The following is a 23,073-nucleotide window of genomic DNA, read 5'->3' as shown; positions in this document are numbered from 1 at the left end:
TTAGAGATTCATAATATTAGCCTATTAAAAGCTGTTAGCCTATTAAAAAGCTATTAAAAGCTGTGACATCACTTGCAGCAGAGAACACATCTTTACTTTGTTTCACTTAGTGCTGTTTCCCTACCACACTTTGACCTACCACCTTTGTTTTGGAGAAACACCTATTGACACCAGTGTCCTTCAGAGCACAATTTGGGAAAATTTCCTGAGAAAGATATAGTGAGAAAAAATATTTTAAGAAAGTTTTCTATTCTTCTTTCCTTTCTCCATCTCACAAACCTTCCTCCTTCACTTTCTACTCACTATTCCTCTGTCCCCAAACACACACACACGTGCACGTGCACACACACACACACACACCAGAATACTCCATTGACCTCAGTTCCCATTACTCCCAGCTTATTCTCTTCTCTCAGTCAACTGGACTTATCATGCCCCAATGTTCACCAACCTAGAAAAGTCTGGTGCCCACTTTCTGCCAAGTCAAGTCCTTCTCTTCCTTCAACCCTGTACACAAGACTTGCCTGGCATCTCTAATGCCCAGATGGATTCACACCTTTCAGCTAATGCCTCTAGTCTGTATCTTTAGTGGTTTTTGAGTGCAAAGATAAGTACACAGAGCCAGGAAGCCAGAGTTATTTCCCATATTAGCTCTGCCCTATTCTAGGGAATATTATTTCATCAGGGTTTCAGCTATTCAGCCACTTGCAAAGTGAGGACAAGAAAATCCCTCTGGGCTCTTCCATTCTCAATTCAACATTATTTCCAAGACATAGGAACCTTGTTTTCATTCAGCCATTTAGTTATTCATTCACTATACATTTTATTGAGAATGTACTGCATGCTTGACACACTCTCAATAACATAGAATTAAGATGTGGTTCTGATTTCTAGGGCTACCTGGTGGGAAGCTGGACACGTAAATTGTGATTATAGTATTGAATAAATGCTGTGATGGGCCTGTGAGCTATAAGTGCTACTGACTGAAGAAGTGCTTCTTACTCAAACTGTGGAATCAGAGAAGTTACCTCAAAAAGCTGTTCTCTGATAAGAATTTTGAAGGGTGTGTTGACCAGATAGCCATGGGAGAAAGGCCATCCCAGACCGAAGAAATAGTGTGTTCCTAGCGTGTTAGCATATTAACTTTATACTTATTAATTGCCTTTTTGTTTATATGTACATTACTGTATAGCAGTTAAACCAATTTGTAAATTAAATTATTTTTACGTTACTTTATCTTTACTGTGAAAATGGAGATCATTCAAATGCTATCATTTCTTTTTTTTTTAAAGGTTTTTTTAAAAAATATATTTATTTATTTATTTATTGGCTGTGTTGGGCCTTCGTTTCTGTGCAAGGGCTTTCTCCAGTTGCGGCGAGCAGGGGCCACTCTTCATTGCGGTGCGCGGGCCTCTCACTGTCGCGGCCTCTCTTGTGGCAGAGCACAGGCTCCAGACGCACAGGCTCAGTAGTTGTGGCTCATGGGCCCAATTGCTCTGCGGCATATGGGATCTTCCCAGACCAGAGCTTGAACTCGTGTCCCCTGCATTGGCAGGCAGATTCTCAACCACTGCGCCACCAGGGAAGCCCTTCTATTTCTAATAGTAAGCCACTTTAGGAAATTCTGATAGATGTGAAATGTGAATATGCAAAAAAAAAGATCCTTTCAAATTGTAGTACAAAGTGTTTGTTTCTTTCTCTGTTGGAGACTATAGCTTTGTCTGGAACACAGGAATCAACGGTTGATGGCTTTATTTCTCTGCAAATCAGGGGAAAGAAATCCACTAACCCTCTAAAGCTAAACTATTTAAGGATTAAAGCAGATGTGGCATAACTGCTGGTTTGCTGAGTCTCTTGTGATTTATAAAGATATATTTTATGTCTTTTATGATTACGGGATGATGCTAAAAATTTTGTGGGTAATAATACCGTCACATTGGAAAGACTGCATATAACATCTCTGAAGAAGATACAGAATGCTACCCAGCTGCAAATCAAAGTAAAAGATGTTTAATTTGTTATTAAGAAAAGGCAGTCAAGAAATTTTATTTGGAATTTGGTCTTTGATGTATGATCATCATAAATGTGAAGACATTAAGTCATATGGTTATGAATAGTTTTTTTGCCTCTTGACATAATGGGATATGTTTTCATAATAATTTTTTAAGATTTTTGTTAGATGTATAGCTGTTAGAACTATAGTTTATTTGAAGTGACCTTGAAATTTTTTAAATCTTCGATTTTTCCCCCTTTGGCACCTGGACTAGATGCCAGTATAAACTGGTTAAATACCATTTGGTTTAAACAGAAAGACTGTACCATATATGCATATTTATGATATTTTGTTTGTTGGATCTTTTTCTTAATATTACTTGACTTTCTGTGTTTTAATCTCTTTTTTTTTTTCTTATTTTGGGTTGAAGCCACTCTAAAGCTTAACACCTAGGAGATTTCTCACTTATGGTTCCCTTTAAAAGTGCTAAAATCTCAGCCTCTCAAACAAGAGACCAAGCTACAATTTAAAGAAAGCAGTGGTATTGATAAAGGGCCCTAAGAATGTTGCCGCTTTCCTCATGTGTCTTCTGCCACATTCTTTCTTTTAAACCAGCAGGAGAGTTGGAAGAAGGATAAGAGGCTGGCCCATCCAAACACTCCTGGCATGCCATGCTCGTCTCTGAGGTCTCCCCTGCTGCTTTAGAAAAAGGAGCCCCACAGACAAATGAAAGGGCCACGGGGACATTCTCATGCAAGCCCCTTCCCTCCAAACACCAAGTGGCTGTAGATTGCTGGTGTTGGGATGGTTTGGCCTGAGTTGAAGAATAGACACTTGAGAACCATTTGTTTCCACACCATTTTGGGTGAAGTGCTATAGTTTTCACTTTAAAAGCCCATTTAAAAAGAAAAATACTGTTTGAAAGGAGGACACAATTTGGAAGCCATCACACTTAATGGAGTCCCTTTTCAATGTAACACTTTGTCCTATCAATTCTCTTCTAAATTAGTTGTCACTACCTGGAGAAAACCCACCCTTAATTGTCTTAAAAACAAACAGTCTCCCATATATTTTTCCTATCCCCAATCTTTAAAACTCTTATGGAACTTCCACAAAGTATGACGTGAAACACAATTTGTTTAGCAGTACACAGTACATTATTACCATTGGCCTCTAAATCCAGTCAGACAAATTATCTCAGAATTAAAAGAAAAAGCAAGCTGGACCCAATAGGAATAAAGGTTTTTACTGACAATTAACTTGACCAGCCATTGTTAGATAAAGGACTTGGTAAAATCTGCAGGATCTATGAAGAGGAAGTAATTCTTCTGGAAGTAGTTAGGCAGTTTATTATACTTGTTGCCACAGCCTGAAATATTCATCTAGTTTTGGAGATTTGAGGAGATGAGAGGGTTTTGAAGTTAAAGTCGCTTCTTTCTAGACTTTCACTCTTCTTTTGTCCTTTGTCTTGAGTGGCCTGACTAGCTTCTCAGCCTGAAAGTCCTACTGTCAACTCAAAGGCAACATCTGGAAAGCTGGGTTTGCCTCTCCTCATCACAACAAGTAGGAATTCCTCTGAAATTTCCAATTTTCATCAAGTGTATACCATAGCATACCAGACATAGATTCTCAGGTTTATCCTTTTAATATCGTTTATATTTGTATCTTTTCTTTGCCAACTAAGCACAGTTCATCAGCAGTTCGCCAAGCCACATGGCCTACTTCTTTTGTATTTCTACCGCCTTAGTCTGAGTTCACTTTATTTCCCTCTTCTGCTTGGATTAGAATAGTAGCTTTCTACCGTTTAGCTTCTATCTTCTCATCAACTCATACATAGCTCTCAGAAATACATCTTCCTCAAGCACCATATTTCATCATTCCACTCTTCAGGAATTTCAGAGGTTCAATTTGTTACTCAAGAACTTCCACCCAGGTGGGGGAAATGGGGAGATGTTGGCTAAAGGATACAAACTTCCAGTTAGAAGATGAATAAGTTCTGGGAATCTAATGCACAGCCTGGTGATGATAATTAACAGTCTCGTATCATGTACTTGAAAGTTGCTAAGAGAATAGATCTTAAATGTTCTCACCACGAAAAAGAAATGGTAATTATGTGATGTGATGGAGGTGTTAGCTAATGCTATAGTGCTAATCATTTTGTAATATATAAATGTGTCAAATCAACACGTTGTATACCTTAAGCTTACACAGTCTTACATATCACACTTACACAATGTTACATATCAATTACATCTCCATAAAGCTGGAAAACTAAAAACTCCTCCACCAGCTTGTCTATTAACTGTGGCCATGTGTTCCAGACCAAAACCAGGAGCCTGTCTGAATTCAGTTCCTGCACCCTCCCTTGCACACAGCCTGATCTGCCTCAGTGTCTTCACACACACCATTTCCTTATTTTCTTCCTTCCCAATAATCTATATGCTTTTAATCTGGTCCAACTTCCCCCCTCCAAGAATCCGGTGATTAACCGTCATCTGACTTCTCTAATTGACTCCATCACACTTATTTACTGAGTGTGGACTGCGATGATTTGTAATTATTATGTATTCTCAAATTGTGCTTTTCAATTTGTTTCTATGGTTGCAAAGAGTAAAAATCTTTAAAGGTTTGAACTGCATTTTTAAAATTTTAAATAATATGGACACAGTCATATAATTACATACTTACATATTATATATAATTTCTTATTATATATGATCTTGCCATATTTTGTTATTAAACTTGTCTTTTGTTAGGTACAGAACGTAGAAGATTTATCAGAGTGTGACACATGTACAGATTACTGTGGAGCTTAATACTTACTCATTCTAAAGTTTTTAGGACCAAAAAAGATTGAAAAGAGGCCTTACATAATCCCTGCTCTCTACACCCTGCTGCCTTCCTACCCCCTCACCTTTCCCCTCCAGAACCCAGTCTCTCCCTGGGATACGTATGCACTCCCAGAGAAAGCTCTACTAGGACAGTTCTCTGGACATTGAGGCGGTGGGTGCTGGATAACTGTTGACTGACCCCTGGGGAACATAGGATAAAGCAAGGAACGAAGTTGAGAAAAATGTCTCTTTGCCCTGGAAAGTGAGAAAGGGGAGAAGAGAGCAAACACTAGAACATGGCATGATGGCAGAAAAACAAGGATTTTTAGCAGCTTTTCTTTTCTCCATCATTTTCAGCATTCCCACTGCCTACAAAGTTTCTGTCTTTGACCTATGTGGTTATATGTCTAAATATTCTAGAGTTGATAACCCTTCTTACCCTTCCTTTCAGCAGCAGCAGAACAGAAAACTTAGCCAGGTGTTAATCTCTGCAAAGTTTATTGCCTGCCTGGTGTGTGTGTGTGTATATACACATACATATACATACATGTATGCGTATGTGCGTGTATACACACAGAGATACGTACATGCATATGGCTAATGACTTCTCACAGTTTATCTCAAGGCCACGTTGTTTCCTGTTCCACTTGGTTGACAGGACATCTCTGACGTGACAGATGTATCCACTGAGAACGGGATCATGCCTTTGAAACCAGTTTAATTCTTAGCAAGGCGATGCATATGGCTTATGGAGATTTTGTGGTTGATTTTTTTCCCTTATATATTACTCAGGGAAGCCTGTGTCAGTATAAATCAGTGGTAACGAAATCAACATTATGGCATCTTTGATACTGCATTTGTGAAAGCTTTTCAGGATGTTGTTTAATTCGGGGCTTAATGATTGATATTATAGACAGTGAATAAACATTTTTGATGGATCTGTTTGCTCACAGATTTAAAAAATCGAATCCCTTTTTCTCTTGGATTTAATGCCGTTGAAGAGGAAACAGTTCAAATGTGGTCATCATAGGCTGGTGGCACCAAAAGTAGAAACTCACTTAGGGTAAAATTTGCTGTCAGGAAAAATGGAGCATTCTTTCTCAACTCAGGAACGCATGGTTCATGAGAGCTTGCTTGTAGATGGTTGCTACAATAAGACTCCTTTCATACAGGTGTGTTTATGCCCCAGGCTTGCTGGCCACAGTCCATTCCATTTACAGAAGCTGAATTAAACAATAACTACCGCATTGCAAAAAATGGTGGGGAGAGGGGGAGAGGAGGGGGAAAGGTGAGCGTCAAAGGAGATGCCTGAGAGCTTTGTTCGGGCCAAGAAAAACCCTGTTGCAATTGTCAGAGCTTGTTGATGTTGCCGGCAACGGCACTTTTTTTTTTCTCTTGGATTTTGTGGTTCTGCCTTAGGAAAGAAAGTAAAATAGAACGGAAGAACAAAGTCCTACTCTATAAATCAGCAGCTGCTCCTTGCCAGATCAAAGGAGTGACATTTTTGCTCCTGGACTACTTGTCCACTTGAGGGCTTGACAGGCAGCTAACAGCTGGCCTGCTAGACTGTATGGGAGAATCCGCCTACATCTTCTTCGGAGCAGATGACAAGCTAATCAAAGAGATATCCATAGCATAGGGCATGTAAGTGCACCTTGATCTCCTCAAACATAGCTAATACATAATTACTAAACAGCTTGGTGTATTTTTTGGCAAGTTAATGCTTAGGTGGCTTCCACTGAGAAGTAGGATATAGAATTAATACTCCAATCAAAGGCGATGTTGAAAGCTAAAGAGATACTAGATTTGTCAGGATCTTCTCCTGTTAGCGCAAAATGGCCAGGAACATGATGAGAACTGGCTAAAATGTGTGTAACTGATTGTCAAGTGACTGGTTGATTTTTCGAAGCCCAGTCAGGCAGTAGTGTTCAGATAGATGAACAGGTACTTGATAATTGGTAATTTTGAGAACAATTACTCCTGCTTTTTATGCTGATAGAGCCGAACAAAGCTGTAGATGTATCTTCTGTGTCTGTAAAGAATTGCTTTCAGAAGCACTATTAGGAGTGTAGGTATACAGATCTGGAATTTTAATGTCAGTAGTAAAACTTTCAGAGTAATTCAGTTTCTAGTTGATTTCCATCTGCAATAAATCATGTACAGGATGAGGTAATATACTTCAACTTATGTCTATTGACTTAGTGTTTTATCTTTAAGAGGATAGATCCTAGATATGAATAGCTAAGGATCTTTGTGTATTTTCTCCTCCCTTGCTTTCAAGTAGCTTTGAAAGATCACTTTTATAGTGCATGATAAATAGCCGCACATGAATAATCTGATAGCATTCTGGAAGAGTAACAGTGCTTCAAAATCATAACCTGCTGGGATATTTTGTTATGCGCCATTGGGTGTGATTATACTTATGGAATAGTGTTTATTGTTGCTCAGTATTATAAGGAAAATAAAAGATAATTCCCTATCTTAGAGGAATTTCTCAAATACTTTTATTAAAAAGTCTCTACTGTTGGCTGTATATGCCTTAGTCAAATAGGATGCCAAATTCTCCAGGTCATTTTTAACACTTTTTAAATTATGAAAATAATCATACTTATTATTAAAAACTCAAACAGATCAGAATTACATGAAATAAAAATAGAAATCTACCATTTTCCTGCTATCCATTCCTGAGAGCGAACAGTTTCCACAAGAACACTTTATTGGTTCAACTTTTCCTTTAGGAGGTACCAATGGAGTAAAATGTATTAAATTATTATAAATTGTTTGTTGCTCAAGACAAGTGATTAAAGGACTGTTTAGATCTGACATAACTAAAGAGAGTAGTATGTGCATTTTCACAGCTAAGGTTCTTGATTACAACTTGATCTTTGCAAGTTTCTATTCTTAGTAAGAGTACTGGATCATGTATTTGGTATGTTACCTAGAGCAGAAACTCTCAAACTTAAATATGCGTGCGTCACCTGGAAATCTTTTAGAATATTGATTCAGATTCAGTAGTGCCACGGTGGGGACCACTATATTTCTGCAGTTCTAACAAGCTTGAGGTGATGTTGATGTGGCTCGTCCATGGAACAGAGTTGCAAGGATCTAGAGAACCGTTAAGAGAGTGATTGCAAAATAGCTCGCCCCACTACCCAGTCCCCCCAGGAGATTCCCACTCCAGTGTCTAAAATCCCCACCATGGCATTATACACTTGTATTAGCTGTAATCTCTGGGAAGACCCCATGTCATGGACACATGCTACCTGCAGGGGTACAGCACATTATTACCCTGTTATCAGCTCAACATGGCTTTGTTTAATAATAACCCACCTAGTCTGAATTATTGCCCATAAGAGAACAGAGCTCTTTAGGAGGGGACATGAGATAGATGCATTTTGAGTGTCAGCTAACATTTAACGAGCCCTTACTGTGTGCCAGGTACTGTGGCACAAAGATTTTACATGCAATATCTCCCTTAATCCTCAAAAGCAACCTGGGCCCAACTATTGCCCCAGCTTATAGATAGGAATCAAACTGAGGCTTAGAAGTTTACATAGACTTGCCCAAGGTGACACAACAAGGAAAGGGCAGAAAATATGAGCCCATGCTCTTCATCACTTTGCTCTACAGAGAAGTCTGGAATATGGAACAATAACTGAGAAGCGTTTACCCAAAGTAGGGTATTTTAGTAAAGAATCTATGTGTACCCTCCTAACCTGAGGGAAGAATTAGATAAAAGAAAGAATTTTGAAAGAACACATTAGAAGGTCATCAGAAGATAAGCATGAGCTACTTGATAATTTTGCCCAGGGCCTTTCATGTCAGCATAAACACTCCACTGCTCAAGGCCTATTCATAAAGCTACAAAAGGTGTGTGATTCCAGATTAATATCATGTTTTCATATTGTAAATTTATAAGTATTAGCTCATGGTGTTTTGAGAGCTGTAGACCAATCTAGTATCTTTCAAATTATAAATGAAGCTGTAGCTCTGGGAAATTAATTATGAACCATGAATGTGTCCCTAAGTAGCCCATGGATCTCATTTGTTTACCATACTTTGCTCACAGTTGTCTGGGAGAAAAGACCCACTTATCTGGCCACCTGTGAAAAACTTATGTTTGAGACATGACTCAATCATCTGTGTGTCAGGCTACACATTCAAAGGCATTAAACCTGCTTAATTCACTGATTCAGCCTTTTCAGTGTATCTCATTGAGAAAGCCCCACTCTTACCCATAACGACACACAGAAAAAGACATGCTTTCTTTGTGAACTAAGAAAAAAAATGAAGAAACTTGATAACTGACTTGCCCCTGTTGAGGCTTCATTGCTGTACACCCCAACCAGTAGCAAGCTTTGTGAATAAGCACCTTCACTGATGAGTCTCATCGCTGGGGAAAGTGGAGAAACAGAGGTTTTTCATTTTGTAACAGGTCCCTAATCCTCAAGCTGCCTATAACACCTCTTCCCAATTGATCGGATCCCTCTTCAGCAGTTCAGCCCCCCTCCTTAACCAGACCAAACCATGCAAAAGCTTCAATTCTGGGGATTCTTGATTCCCCCTCAGAGGGTTTCAGGGCTGGCATCTTTCCAGTTGACTCCAGGGAAGCCTGCGCTTTCTAACAAAAGGAATGCTGCCGAAAGGAATGGGTTACCAGGTGAGGCATGAAGTTAGTGAACCAGAAAGAGGGATTTATCAGCCATTTAAAAAGAGGGAGAAAGAGAAAGGAAAAGGAATCAACCAACAATCAGGAATGACACCTAAGTCTACTTCTATCAATCTGAAATATGCTGGGGAGTGAAAACACTTTAAAAGAAAAATCACCACGGTCAGATTTTGGTTGCCGAAAAGTTTGGCTCTTTTGTTGGGGCTTAAGGTGGGGTTGTGGGAGAGGTCTCCAGAAGACTTCTCTCCAACAAGACAAGATGAGATTTCAATGATATTTTCCTCTCTTGGGTTTATTCTTTTTAATATATAGATATATATTTTTTCACTCTAAGTTGACTCAAAAAGTCCTCATGATTCTTGGAAAGTCATTGAATTTATTTCTATAATTAAGTTATTTTTAAACTAACCGTCTAAGTATATAATTTTTAAGGATCACACATACTAATGCATTTTCTATTTTAGTAAAATTTAATGAGAAAGTAGATAGTCTTAGTAGATCCTCTCCAGAGCTTTTGTGAACCTGGATACTAACTTTGTGTTCAATACAAATCAATGGAACTAGTGTACTTTAGGGTACTCATTCCCTAAGGAATCACTAATGGAATTATCTCTAGCCCTTAAAAAAAGTCACAATGAGGCTAATGAAAAATATTTTTTAAGTGAAATCTGGATAAGGCACTAGGCTTACTAGCACATTTATGGCATTTATCATATATGGCATATTTTACATGCAAGTTGTACAAACCTCAGAATGCTTTTAAGAGCTATCTAAGAAGACTTTGTGATTTCGGGTGAAATAGTTTGTACCAATAGAAAAGTATATGTCTTCAACTTCAAAATCATTCTGGGATGACATTACAACTTAGAGAATTTTTTAATATCAGATACAGATGAAAAACCTAACAGTCTTTGGATTGGAAATAACTTGCGGGGGTTTTCATTAAAGTTGGGTGCAGCTTGCTGCATTTTGGTTAGTTGGATGTCTTCAGCAATTTTTCAAATGTTTTGGGTTTGGCAAAGTCCAAAATGTTTTTGCCAACACCCTCTTTTCCCCTTAGTTTTTAAACCCGTGTGAAATTCAAGGATAACTTAATCCATATGTGTCTGATTCATTTACACTTAACTCATCAAAATGTTATTTTGTAAGACCCATTTAATAGCCAAGAAACCTTTTGAGCCTTTTAAGATGTCTTTTGTCTTTGAACCAGTGAGCTGCATTTTTCCATATGAATGGAGCTTGGACCTTGAAAGATGGAAGATCAGTCTGTTTTCAACTTAGACTTCAGATTTTAAGTAGAATCAAAACTTGATACTCTGTTTACTGTTTGAACACTGAATAACTTCATTTTAAAATATAGATCAGAGGAAGTGGAAAAAAATGTTCATGTTATGTAATTTTGGGGAAAGACCATATTTGGAAATTTCACATTACTGATATTAAAGAAATAAAAATTACTCCTAATTTGATTTTTTATATCTATAATTAAATTGCTTCATTTTATGTACATGGGTGTGTTTTCTAATAGTGGCCTGTGGATCATCAGTGCAGTGGGGTAATTTCATTTTTTAGTGTTACAGTGTTCTTACAGTCAGCTCATTAATTGGTAATTTTAATAGTAACAACTATGGTGTTTATAAGATATCCCAAGATCAGGGGAGTTGACAATTGGCAGGAGTTGTATGTTAAGAGATTTCTGAAAAATTGGGGCCCATATGTTTTTTAAATTCTGCGTGATTTGAAAGAATGTGGTAGAATCAGGAATCTGGCAAGATACAGCACTACGGATCACAAACATTGTTTGAGAACAACAATTCAGAGAGGCTAACTGGAGCCCTAGTGAAAAAAGCAAAATCTCTATGACCCTTTGTAAAAGGATCTAGTGAAAACCTTCAGAGGCTTCTCTGCCTATTTGTTTAGTAGAACTGGGGGAAGAAAGGCCATCGCCATAACTGCTAGTGAACATCCAGTCCATGCCATGGTAACTAGTTGAAAATGTAACACTGGAGTGGCATTTCCAAGTTCAGCGCTTCTATAAAGACCTGAGAGCACACAGATTGCTTTTTTTAATGTTCTGCATTGTTGTGGATCCCCCATTGAACAACCTTTTGAGATGACCCCGTTTTTACTAATGTAAACATTCTGACTAGTATCCAAAGAAATGACCTTTGAGTGAACCTCTAACCTTCCCCGTAATTATTTGTTTGAAGACAGTGTGGAGTTCTCCTGCTGAGAACTAAGGACCGTGATGCCTTGCGGCTCTGTGAGGAAGGGAGTGTTTGGGGGAACTGGAGAGAAAGACATAAATAAGCGAACAACCTCCAGATGTAAATAATAAAAGAGTAAAAGGGTGAAATTAAAAAGGGAAAAAATAGCAATTCATTTTACCTAAAGAGTTGGCCTATAGGAAAAAAACAAAACCGGGATTAGTGGCACATAAAAAGAGGTGAAACCCCTGCCATGTGTGTCTTCCATTAGAAACTTCAAGGAGCAGAGGAAAGGTTTCTCCTCTCCTGAGCATCTCAATTGGTCTTAACCTGAGCTGATGAAAAGAATTCTGGGGGTGGAACTCTCAGGTCAGTCCTCCTTGGTCCCAGTAAAAGCAGTGAGGGAAAGAGTAGACCATTAATTTCCTTCTCTGATTTGAGGGATACTTCCAGAAGGCTTTGTGATCTATCTGGTCAGATATTCCTCAGCACCACTTAAGGTGCCCAGTGGGAAGAAATACGCAGTTTCCACTCCCTTTTTGTTTTCACCTCTCATAAGGTGTCACTTTCTTCCCCAAACCTGAGGGGGTGTGACGTTTTTTGACAAGCTGAGCTACCCTTTCTTAAGTAATAAAGAAGTTCATTGTGTGCCAAACAAACCCCATATGCAAAAGACTCCTTTGGTTTTCTAGAGGCTATTTTTCTTCAGTCTAATTGTATTCCCACCAGAGTGCCCACAGGAGGCCTGAACAGGTGTGGGCTGCTGTCCTCCACAGAAGGGACTTGAACGCCATAGGAGCGCAGAGCTGCCAACACACTAGAATTTTCCTGGCTAATTTCAAAGAATGAGTTTTCAGTTCGTGCCTGTGACCCCATGTAGACTCATTAATCATGAAGTCCCCCTACACTTAAGATTTGAAACTGGGAATACTGGGAAACGTCATCCATGGGTATATTTTGCAGGAACAGCTAGCTATATGCTAGGCATCGCCCCGCTTCCATGTCCCCCCCGAAAACATGCAGCCCGTGAATCCTGTGCATCAGCTCAAGCGTGTGGGGAATGCATGTCATTAAATGCATGGGGACAGGGGTATAACTCGCAAATGGTAGAAAATTGTTTTGTTTTTATTAAATTTGGAGAAATAAAGGAGATTTCTTATCATCTTACTCTGTACATGAATATTTGATGGGCATTATTAAACATTAAAGTAACATGAAGTAGGCACTTATTTTTGGATTTCCAGCAAAATTAGATCCAGGCTTCTATACGAAATAAGTGCTTCTCCTTTACATTCCTGTGATTCAGCCACCACCTGATTTGAAAATGTTTCTTGGACTCTAATATCAACCATGTGTACCTGAGGCTCTGTCTTTCTAGTGGGTTGAAAGGTGGCTGGGTTTATGGTTGGCAGTTACCTTATCCCTGCCCTGGGTGTCCCAGCTTAGACTGGAAAGGCCGCCCCCAGCTGGCACTGACCTCTAAGTGACCCCTAACTTTACAGGCTTAAACTGCAGGAGTTGCCGAAGAGCAGAAGTCTTTCTGGCCAGCACTTATTACTGCTGTGTTGGTGATAAAACTTCAGACAGCCTAATTGATGGCTTTGCTGACCTAACAATACCTTGTGAAAGCCGAGTGCCAGAGCCTGGTCTCCATTTATGACCAGCTGCAAGGGGAAGCTGGGTCTCCCTATGATGGCGAGTTTAGGGAAAGGGGGAAAATCTTCCAGCCTGTGAACTTTAACCAGATTCCGACTTGTTCAAGAGGCAGAAGCACAACTGCAAATTAATAGACGTTTTCTCAGGGAAAACTTTTTTCCCTTCCTGAGCCTTTTTAGCAAGTCAGCTTTGAGTTGATTATGAGATGATGGAGGAGATGATCCAGTCAGCTGTTTTTGAACATGGAGAGGGAAAATTGCCTTTGAATTAAAAAGATAATTTTCGGTAGATGTTTGACTGTGTTGTATTCTCCGCAGCTTTCGTGCAGAGGTGTTCACGGAGCACAGAAATTGCATTTGCTGACTGGACGTCTCTGTTCTCTTTCAGGTTTATTAATGCCAGAAGAAGAATAGTACAGCCCATGATTGACCAGTCAAATCGAGCAGGCAAGTTCCAACTCATATCTGTGTTCACATCCCACAGGCACAAATCCTCATCAAGTTAGACTTCAGGAGTTTCATCACCTGGTAAAGAAATGCTTCCATCAGGCATTCTGGGAGGATTTGTTTTTTAATGTCCCCAGAATTCCATTCTAGGAAGCAACTTCACTAATTGGTGCTAATTGGAGATTTCCCACCCTGACTCTACTGACACTGCTTTTTATTTTCTTTCTGAATTGGTAATTGGGCACAAGTATTAGTGCCACAAGCAGTTTGTTTGACTGTGAGCTCTGGAATTACTCATTGCTTGTCTGCATCCAATCATTAGCACACTCTCATTTTCTCCTTACCCACAATTCCTTGGTGTGCGTATTGCTTTCACTCCTGGAGCATCCCCTGTTAAACTCATTGAATCCATTCATTTGCATTGACTATTCATAATATTCTATTAAAGCCTGACCTGCTGCATTGCCAGCATTATTTTTTATTAAAATGCTTCCCATCCATCCCATGAAAACACATGTGGGTTTTTCTCACAGAGTCTCTCAGTTTCTCTAAAGCCATCGTTACACGGTACTGTCAGAACTATCCCCATGAACTCCTAATCATTCTACTTTGAAATAGGCATTTTAGTTTACTGAGGACTTGTGGTGTCCTGCAAGAGGTCTGTGGGAAAGAAGACTATTTTCCATGTCGGTGATGACTGTTGTCACTCACGAGGGTGTCCAAAGGGATGGAGATTTAAACTGTGGCCTCAGTTTAAATAATTTAAGAAAATTAATTTCCTTTGGCAAAATTTCCCCACTAACACTGAATATCGTTCCACTAATGGAGGCCGGGGACCTGTTGGAGAAGAATATAAAACAATTGAAATATTATATTTACCACGTTTACATTTTCTTTGGTATGAGTGAAAAAGCAAATGTTCCACTGAGTCTGTTTAACCTTGTAAAACTGTGCTCGAATATCAAGTGTTTGTGTCTGATGTGAAATTTTATAAGCCACCAGAGATGCAGGATTACAAGATCTTAACTTAATAGCACGTGGCAATACTTAGACATCAGATTCCCTGTCCCGCTTCCCCCAATCGAGAAAGAAGTCGAGAAGCAAAAGCTACAGAGGATGACCCACCTGTTAAACAGGCTGGTGAAGTCTTTCCTCCAGAACCTTTTTTAAAGCCACTCACACATCTTACCTCAATCTTAGAACCACACATCCAGACCACGCCCCCCTTCTTCAAGCGCCAACCACGTTGTTGCTGTAACGTTTCAGTGCTGCAGCAGGAACAATTGCTGATTGTTTGGTATATCTTTTCTTCTTTCTCCTCTGTGTCCTCGAATGACTACAATCAGGTTTTCTTCTTGATCCTTCAGTGAGCCAAGGAGCAGCGTATAGTCCAGAGGGTCAGCCCATGGGGAGCTTTGTGTTGGATGGTCAGCAACACATGGGAATCCGGCCTGCAGGTAGGTTTGCTCATCCCTCCTCTGGGCTTCCCTGGGAAGTATCACCTTCTCCACCAGCCTTCTTCATCCACTCTACTCTCCCACGCTCATGGTGGGTTTGACATTTGCCTGCTGCCTGCTCTGTCTGCTTTCTTTCCCTTGGGTGGGGGAAAAGAATCCTCTTTAAAAAGTAAAGAGTTGACAGCAGTACCATTTTACTCTGCCCCATACACATCCTTTTTCTTTTTCTTTTTTTTTCTTTTTAAACCAAGGCAAAAAGTGAGAAGGAATCTGAGTTTCCTCCTATTTTTTCACCATCAATTATTGCTGATTTTCCGGCCTCTTCTCGGATTTTATCTCCTTTCTAGGACCTATGAGTGGAATGGGCATGAATATGGGCATGGATGGGCAATGGCACTACATGTAACCTTCACCATGTAAAGCAATCGCAAAGCCAGGGGGAAGTAAGTACAGTCGGGTGCGACCTGTCTTCACTGTCACTGCAGAGACTTTATTTTATTTTTTATAATTTGCCCCCATTTTATTTTTCCTTGCCCATAACTGCATGCCTTTCCAAACTAAGGACCTGTTTTTAAATATATATCACCATCTCTGAAGGCACAGGTGACACAGATACACACTTTAGAAAAGGCCAACTGACAAGCCTGCGTGTGTCTTAAGCAGGGGGGACTGCCTCTTAGCCTATTTACTGAGGCCCCAGTGAGCACAAACACAGACATCAGGCGGATATTGGACATTTAAGAATAAAAATAACGTCTTGGGGGCACCAGTTGACTGAGAGAAATTAAGCAGGCTTCAATGAAGCGATTAAAAAAAAAAGGAAAAGTAGAACTGTCCTTTGAGTGACATAAATCTGTCAGAACACGATTGATGCCCAAATTATCTTATATGCAAAGATGAAATGCTGCAGTTCATTATGCCTAGTCTAGATATATGACAGCAGTGACACCATTGATTCTTCACTAGGGAGCCGGTGTGTTTTGATTATTTTTTACATGTGCCTACTGACGTTCGACATGAGACAGAAAGACAGGAAAGTCAGTCAATAAATTTAAAGGGAAAGACATTTAGGAGCAACTGAATATGAAGGAATGGATTTTTCACTGAGGCTGAATGGCCGCCGTTGGATTAAGAAACCCATTAGACTTTAAAGCTTCAAGTGTTTTTGACATCTGAAAAAAATTCAGAGTCTACCAACAAGATATATCCTTTGCTGAAGACACCAGAGCATAAAAAAATTCATATAACATCGAAAGTTCCTTGTTTAATGAGGCTGAATATAACAACACGTACCTTGATTAAATCATTCTCCATATGTAAATAGAGGCCAACATTTTATATGAGATCTCAGGGGGTCACCATGGCACACCACTGATGAAGCCAATTTCCTTCCTTTCTTCCTTTACTAATGCAGTCAAAAAATGTAGAAAGCAATGTTCCCTAAAACAGCTATAGAGAAAACATTTGCTCAGCTTGGATAATTCTTAATATAGGCCATATAATTTCTAGCCTATTTAATTACATAACATATTTTATGCTTCATGACCAATTACATTAATAGCTTAATACAGAAGAATATTATCCTCTCTTGATTTGATTATGCAGCCACACAATATGGTATATTTGGTACTTAATTATCATCATCCATTGAGCAGGCTGCTGTGGTAGAATAAACAGAGAGCTGGGACTATGCAGGCTGTGTTATTGTCTTTAGATGGTTTTGCCACTTCTCTTAATAATGGACTGCGGATCTACTTAACAAAATGACTGCAGCGTATAAGCCTTTAGATTACCAGCTTACAGTGTCAAAAACATCTGTTCAGCTTTTCAACTGTATGTACTGGAGGTTAAATAGAGGTGAATAAAGCCGTCCTTTTAGCTCTGGGGATGGGCAACAATAAATATAATATAACCTTAATTCAATGAACAGGTAACTTGCAAGAGAAATCAGAATCCTTCCACTGCTGACTTCCCAACATTTTAACTCACAACTTCAAATCTCGTGTATCTTGATTAAGAATTTCTAGAAGTGTTATATTTTATTCCTAATTTCAAGGCATTCTTTTTTTTGGAATTTTCAGACATAAACTACTGGGCATGTCATATGACCTTACTTTGACTTCTTACCTCTGACCTTTACAATCTCTTGGGTGTACTGCTATAAGAATGCCTCTAATTCAAAAGGGGGCTTCATTTTAAATATACATAAAACCCATCCCTTCAAAATGAATATGCCATAATGTTTTGTACAATAAAATTCTCATGAAGAAATATAGATATGATGTTAACTTTACTTTAATATCTATAATTTTTGTCCATTTCTATAAATGCAACAAAGGAAAAGAAATGATATATCAACAGTTAACTGATAAAACTCGACTTAGAATTTATATTCTTATTGCATTTATCAAAGAAATGTACTGAATACCATTTTGAAAAACAGTTCCACTTTATGACATTTAGTTGCATTAAATATTTAGTTCTGTTGTGTTGCATTATACTGCTGTGCGATGAAATTAAATGCAAACTACAATTTGAATGTCTGCAAACATTGGCAAGAATCTGCAGCTAAATTTAGATATAAGATTTGCAGTGTCTGTTGTTTTTTTTTTTTTTCTTTTCATCTTTGATGGGTAAAGTATAAAAATGTTTAGGAATTTGACCTGCTTTCTTTTTGCCTCTCTCTTTTCAGGTTTGCAGAGCATGCCAGGGGAGTACGTTTCTCAGGGTGGTCCTATGGGAATGAGTATGGCACAGCCAAGTTACACTCCTCCCCAGATGACCCCACACCCTACTCAGTTAAGACATGGACCCCCAATGCATTCATATTTGCCAAGCCATCCCCACCACCCAGCCATGATGATGCACGGAGGACCCCCTTCCCACCCTGGAATGACTATGTCAGCACAGAGTCCCACAATGTTAAATCCTGTAGATCCCAATGTTGGCGGACAGGTTATGGACATTCATGCCCAATAGTATAAGGGAACTCAAGGGAAAAGGAAACACACGCAAAAACTATTTTAAGACTTTCTGAACTTTGACCAGATGTTGACACTCAATATGAAATTCCAGACAGCTGTGATTATTTTTTACTTTTTGCCATTTTTCATCAAGCAACAGAGGACCAATGAGACAAGAACACAAATGTGAAATCATGGGCTCACTGAGACAATTCTGTCCATGTAAAGATCCTCTGGAAAAAGACTCCGAGAGTTATAACTACTGTAGTATAAACATAGGAACTAAGTTAAACTTGTACATTTCTGTTGATCACTCCGTTATGTTGCCTCAAATAGTTTTAGAAGAGAAAAAAAAAATATATCCTTGTTTTCCACACTATGTGTGTTGTTCCCAAAAGAATGACTGTCTTGGTTCATCAGTGAATTCACTATCCAGGAGAGACTGTGGTATATTTTAAACCTGTTGGGCCAATGAAAAAAGAACCATGCTGGAGACCATGGTGAACGTCTGGCTGAACCTCATCCCTCGGACTCCGGCTTCAAGAATGTGTTTTCATGCCCGGCCTTTGTTCCTCCATAATGTGTCCTTTAGTTTCAAACAGATCTTTATAGTTTGTGCTTCATAAGCCAATTCTTATTATTATTTTGGGGGACTCTTCTTCAAAGAGCTTGCCAGTGAAGATTTAAAGACAGAGCAGGAGCTTCTTCCAGGAGTTCTAAGCCTTGGCTGTGGACAAAACAGTCTTAAGTTGGGCAGCTTTCCTCAACACACAAAAAAAGTTATTAATGGTCATAGCACCACAACTAGGACTTTATCCGAGACTCAAAGCTTGGAGGATAAAAAGGAGCAAGAGAATACTGTAACAAACTTCGTACAGAGTTCGGTCTATTAATTGTTTCATGTTAGATATTCTATGTGTTTACCTCAATTGAAAAAAAAAAGAATGTTTTTGCTAGTATCAGATCTGCTGTGGAATTGGTATTGTATGTCCATGAATTCTTCTTTTCTCAGCACGTGTTCCTCACTAGAAGAAAATGCTGTTACCTTTAAGCTTTGTCAAATTTACATTAAAATACTTGTATGAGGACTGTGACGTTATGTTAAAAAGAAAAGGTGTTAAGTCACAAAATGCGGTAATAAATATTTCATTTTTGATTTTTTGTTAGGCTTTTGTGTTTTTAATAGTTTTAAGGCAAGGTTGCACAGTACCTACTATATATTTGGGACTGAAAGTAGGTGATGGCTTTGCCCCCAGAAATCGAGTATATTTGAAACTTAACTTACCAACAGTTTTTTAAGGTAACCACCTCTGTAGCCTTTCAGTATATATTTGGCCTATAAATTCTACCAGCAGAAAACTTCTAAAGGTACGAAACTCTGTGTGTGTGTGTGTGTGTGTGTGTGTGTGTGTGTGTTATGAGCTAGGTTGAAAGATCACCAACACGTCCAACCTCCTCTTTAGATGCATTATGTTAAAAAAAATACTTTCAGATAAAGCTTTTCATGTTCATTCTCTGCCAGAATAAAGGGCTTTTTCGGGGTTAATTTTACATCATCAGAAATAACTAACGTCTGTGCTCAAAGATAATTCATCTACCTGTGTTTTTTCTCTCTTAGTTACTAAAATACTGTTGAATATGTAAATTAAAATTTACATGTAGATGTTCATAGGTGAGTAAACAACTTCTATGGAGTCTGAAATCCTGAGTTGAAGAGATTACTTAATCATTAATATTTAATATAGTATGATGTCTTTTTATTTCAGACAGCTCCATGTGCAGGCATGCTAGTGTGATGATTTGCTCACTAAACTTAAACTTTTTTTCTAAAACAACAACAAAACAGGCAATGTAATGCCATTTTCAAAGTTCCATGCAACTTTCCTCAACATCTCTGTCATTAGCTTGATGATACTGCACAAGCCATGCCTGCTGAAGTACGGCAAAGTGAAAAAAGGTGTGAGGTATTTGCATGGCCCCTCAATTTCACAAATAAATATACTATCCTGGAACTTTGTAACACCCAAACTTTGAACCCTATGTTCAGAAGGGATACTATAAACTTTAGCTTAGTTGTGTGATGTCAGCCTGATTGGGAAATCATTTACTATCCCAGAAATTCAAGTTTGTATCTTATTTTGGGTTTTTCCATCTTCCCATTGCAAAACAAACAGACAGACATTAATAGAAGTTGTATACAAAGGAACAAGGAAAAAAACTTCTATTGTTTTGTATCATTTTTAGGTAGAATTTTTAAAAATCCATTTACTAGTTTAATTAATGTTCTGCTGTTTAAACACAGAAATAACACTTCCGATGCAAGCTAACTGTTCATGGAGAAATTCTGTGCCACTTGGAATAGAGAGAGCTCCCCTCTCATTTTTGTTGTCCAATTTCACCTGGAGTCTTTTTGCAAAATTTAAATATTTGTATATTTTTAATTTAAATGCTTGTACGTAAGATTTGACAAGTTCTTCATTTATAAATTAACTCTCACATCAGCTGAAAAAAATTTTTGGCCAAGTTTTTCTTCCTTTCCTCTCAGTAGAGTAAATGCTGAAGGGTTTACTTGGTAGTTGGCTCATGGTTAGAAAGTGTTTAATGAAATTATTATTAAGCTATTTCATCACAGTTTAGATCCCAGAACTCTCTATCCTTGGTTTTAACGAATAAAATCATCTCAGGTTTGATTTCTTTAACAACTTCACACCCTATTACCTTAACCTTAACCCTCTTAAATATTTGGAGGTGAATAATAGTTGTAATAATATTTGTTTGCATTTCCTTGCTTCCCCCCCCACCCTCCATAAGCTAAGACAGAGAGGTGGTAAGAGTTGTCCAATTTTTATAATGCTTTTTTTTTTATACCACCTCGGAAGGCACTTGCTCCTATCTCGGGTTTACTATTTAGTATAAAGAGTTCCGATTTGGGTATATTTAAGAAAGACTCAGCTGTCAAAAGCAAAGAAACTGGGAATGGTGTTTTGACAACCATATAGTGTTAAAGGAAATACTGTAGTCTGAATAAAATTGCTTATGTTCTCCAAAACAAGAGTAATATAAAAACACTTTTTTATTTATATGGAAAAGCAAAAGCAGAAATAAATTCCAAAGGTTTCCCTTTCTTTAAGAAATTCTGAGAGAACTGCAGTCGCCATCTGTTAAGGGTTGGGAATTGAGCAAGAAGCCACGTTTTGAAGGAAAATGAGAGAAGAGATCAGGGAAGTTTGTGTCTTCCGCCCACCCCCCTTCTCCCCCCATGCCAGGTCAGCGCCCCGCACTCGCCCCAGCTCACCCTGGTTAGATTTGCAGAGAAGCGTCCATCAGGATCCTCCTGGCCTCCTCGCCCCCTCCCACCCCTGTGGGCCTGTTAACCCGGAGCAGATTTGGGAAGGGAAATGTGGCTAATATCTCTAGCAGCTGTCAGAGGAGGGACCTTCCTTCAAAGGGACTGGACAGGGATCCTCCACAAGTTCCCCATTAGTCTTGCAGGCCAGCAATTTGATAAGGAGCCTGGACCTCCGCTGCAAGTTGCCACTGTGTGAGAAGGGCCGGTGTCTGGATGTCTGGATGTGCCAGCTTCGCAGCCTCAGCGGCCCCCCCCCCCCCCCCCCCCCGCCCACCGAGCCGGGTCGGTGCAGACGTGCGTGAGGGGGCTTGGGCAGGGGCAGCGGAAGTGCAGACTCTCCCCTCCGCGCCGGCTGCCCCGGCCCTCACCTGGCCTTCCGTTTGCGCGCGCGTGTGTGTGTGTGTGTGTGTGTGTTAGACAGAGATAGGCAGACGTGCTTCAAATCGACGGGGGCGAGGAGGGCCACCTAACAGTCGCCGTAATCGACTAAGGGCGTCGTGCGCTGTCGCTGGAGTTCCCTCCGTCGGGGCCGGGCTGGGAGGAAGCTTCGGCGCAGGGGCAACGCGGGCCTGATGGGGGAGGCCGGTCAGATTGTGATGAGAATGGAGACCGTCGGGGAAGTGTTTGAAGGGAGGTTTTAATATTAATAGTTTCGGTGTAGAGACAGAAGGGAGATTGCGTCTACGGCTCCTCGGGGCAGACTCTGGGTGACAGCGATGATGGATGATCCGGCAGAGCCCAACAGCTCCTCCCCTCCAGCCCCCGCAGTGTCGAAGCTACTTTAGTTGAAGCTTTAGAAATAAAATAAATAAACAGCTTTCCCCCCTCTACTCTTCATACACCTCCAGCCCAACCCCCCGCGCTCCGACATCGATTTATGGATCATTATGAATCAGTTACGGCTCTCGATACTTTCCCATTGGCTTCAATAAAACAGTCAAAAGATGAAAACGTGGGGTTCGGTGGAGATTTTTTTTTTCCCCCTGACAGGAACAATCGCAAAATCCATTATCTCATAATCAGAGGCACTGGGTTAGGAGGTGAAGAGAAAGGAGGGGGTCACCCAGTAAATAACTGGGGGGAACGCAGTGAGGGGGTCGCCCAGCTGCTGTCTTTGTTCAGATAGGTTTGTGGGTTTGATTGGTTTGTTGTTTGGAGTTTTTTGAACGGGGGCGGGGGAAAGGACCCTCGTGAGAATGAGATGCCTACAGGTTTGTCACCTAATTATTTAACTCCTTTGGAGAAACCTACTTGAACGTGTGTCTCGGCAAACATCAGATGTTTTTGGTAGTGAGGACACACATGGTAAAGGTGTGGAGGAATGGGTCGTCTGGAGGGCGGATTTTCACTTTGTTGTGAGCAACTGTGTGAGGGTTTGATGCTGGGAAGGGGGATTCTCCCTCCCGCAACGCCCTCCTCCGTCCCGCCGTTGGCTGTTTTTGTCGCCAGAACTGGTTTGGATCTGGGACTGGCCGCCCTCCTTCGCCCTCACCCCCGCCCCG

At 39.8% G+C, this 23,073-nt stretch overlaps 1 protein-coding gene across 8 annotated transcripts in view; it reads left to right on the top strand.

Moving 5' to 3' along the window:
• MEIS2 (Meis homeobox 2) overlaps positions 1–19,378 on the top strand; it is a 204,115-nt gene extending 184,737 nt beyond the window's left edge. For 3 of the 8 annotated variants that reach the window (XM_060096574.1, XM_060096576.1, XM_060096582.1), the window contains 3 exons: positions 13,744–13,802; positions 15,149–15,259; positions 17,952–19,378. In XM_060096574.1, coding sequence (XP_059952557.1) covers positions 13,744–13,802; positions 15,149–15,259; positions 17,952–18,238 — 457 coding nt within the window. In that variant the 3' untranslated portion in view covers positions 18,239–19,378. Of the gene's footprint in view, positions 1–13,743; positions 13,803–15,148; positions 15,260–15,606; positions 15,703–17,951 lie in introns of all 8 variants that reach the window. The other 5 variants (XM_060096580.1, XM_060096581.1, XM_060096578.1 and 2 more) reach the window with 3 other exon arrangements.
• Positions 19,379–23,073: the final 3,695 nt, after the last annotated feature.

The sequence above is a fragment of the Mesoplodon densirostris genome, chromosome 4 (genome assembly GCF_025265405.1).
Source record: "Mesoplodon densirostris isolate mMesDen1 chromosome 4, mMesDen1 primary haplotype, whole genome shotgun sequence".
In the NCBI taxonomy this organism is placed as follows: domain Eukaryota; kingdom Metazoa; phylum Chordata; class Mammalia; order Artiodactyla; family Ziphiidae; genus Mesoplodon; species Mesoplodon densirostris.
The sequence above is the reverse complement of the archived record's forward strand: the minus strand, read 5'-3'. Positions and strand labels throughout refer to the sequence as shown.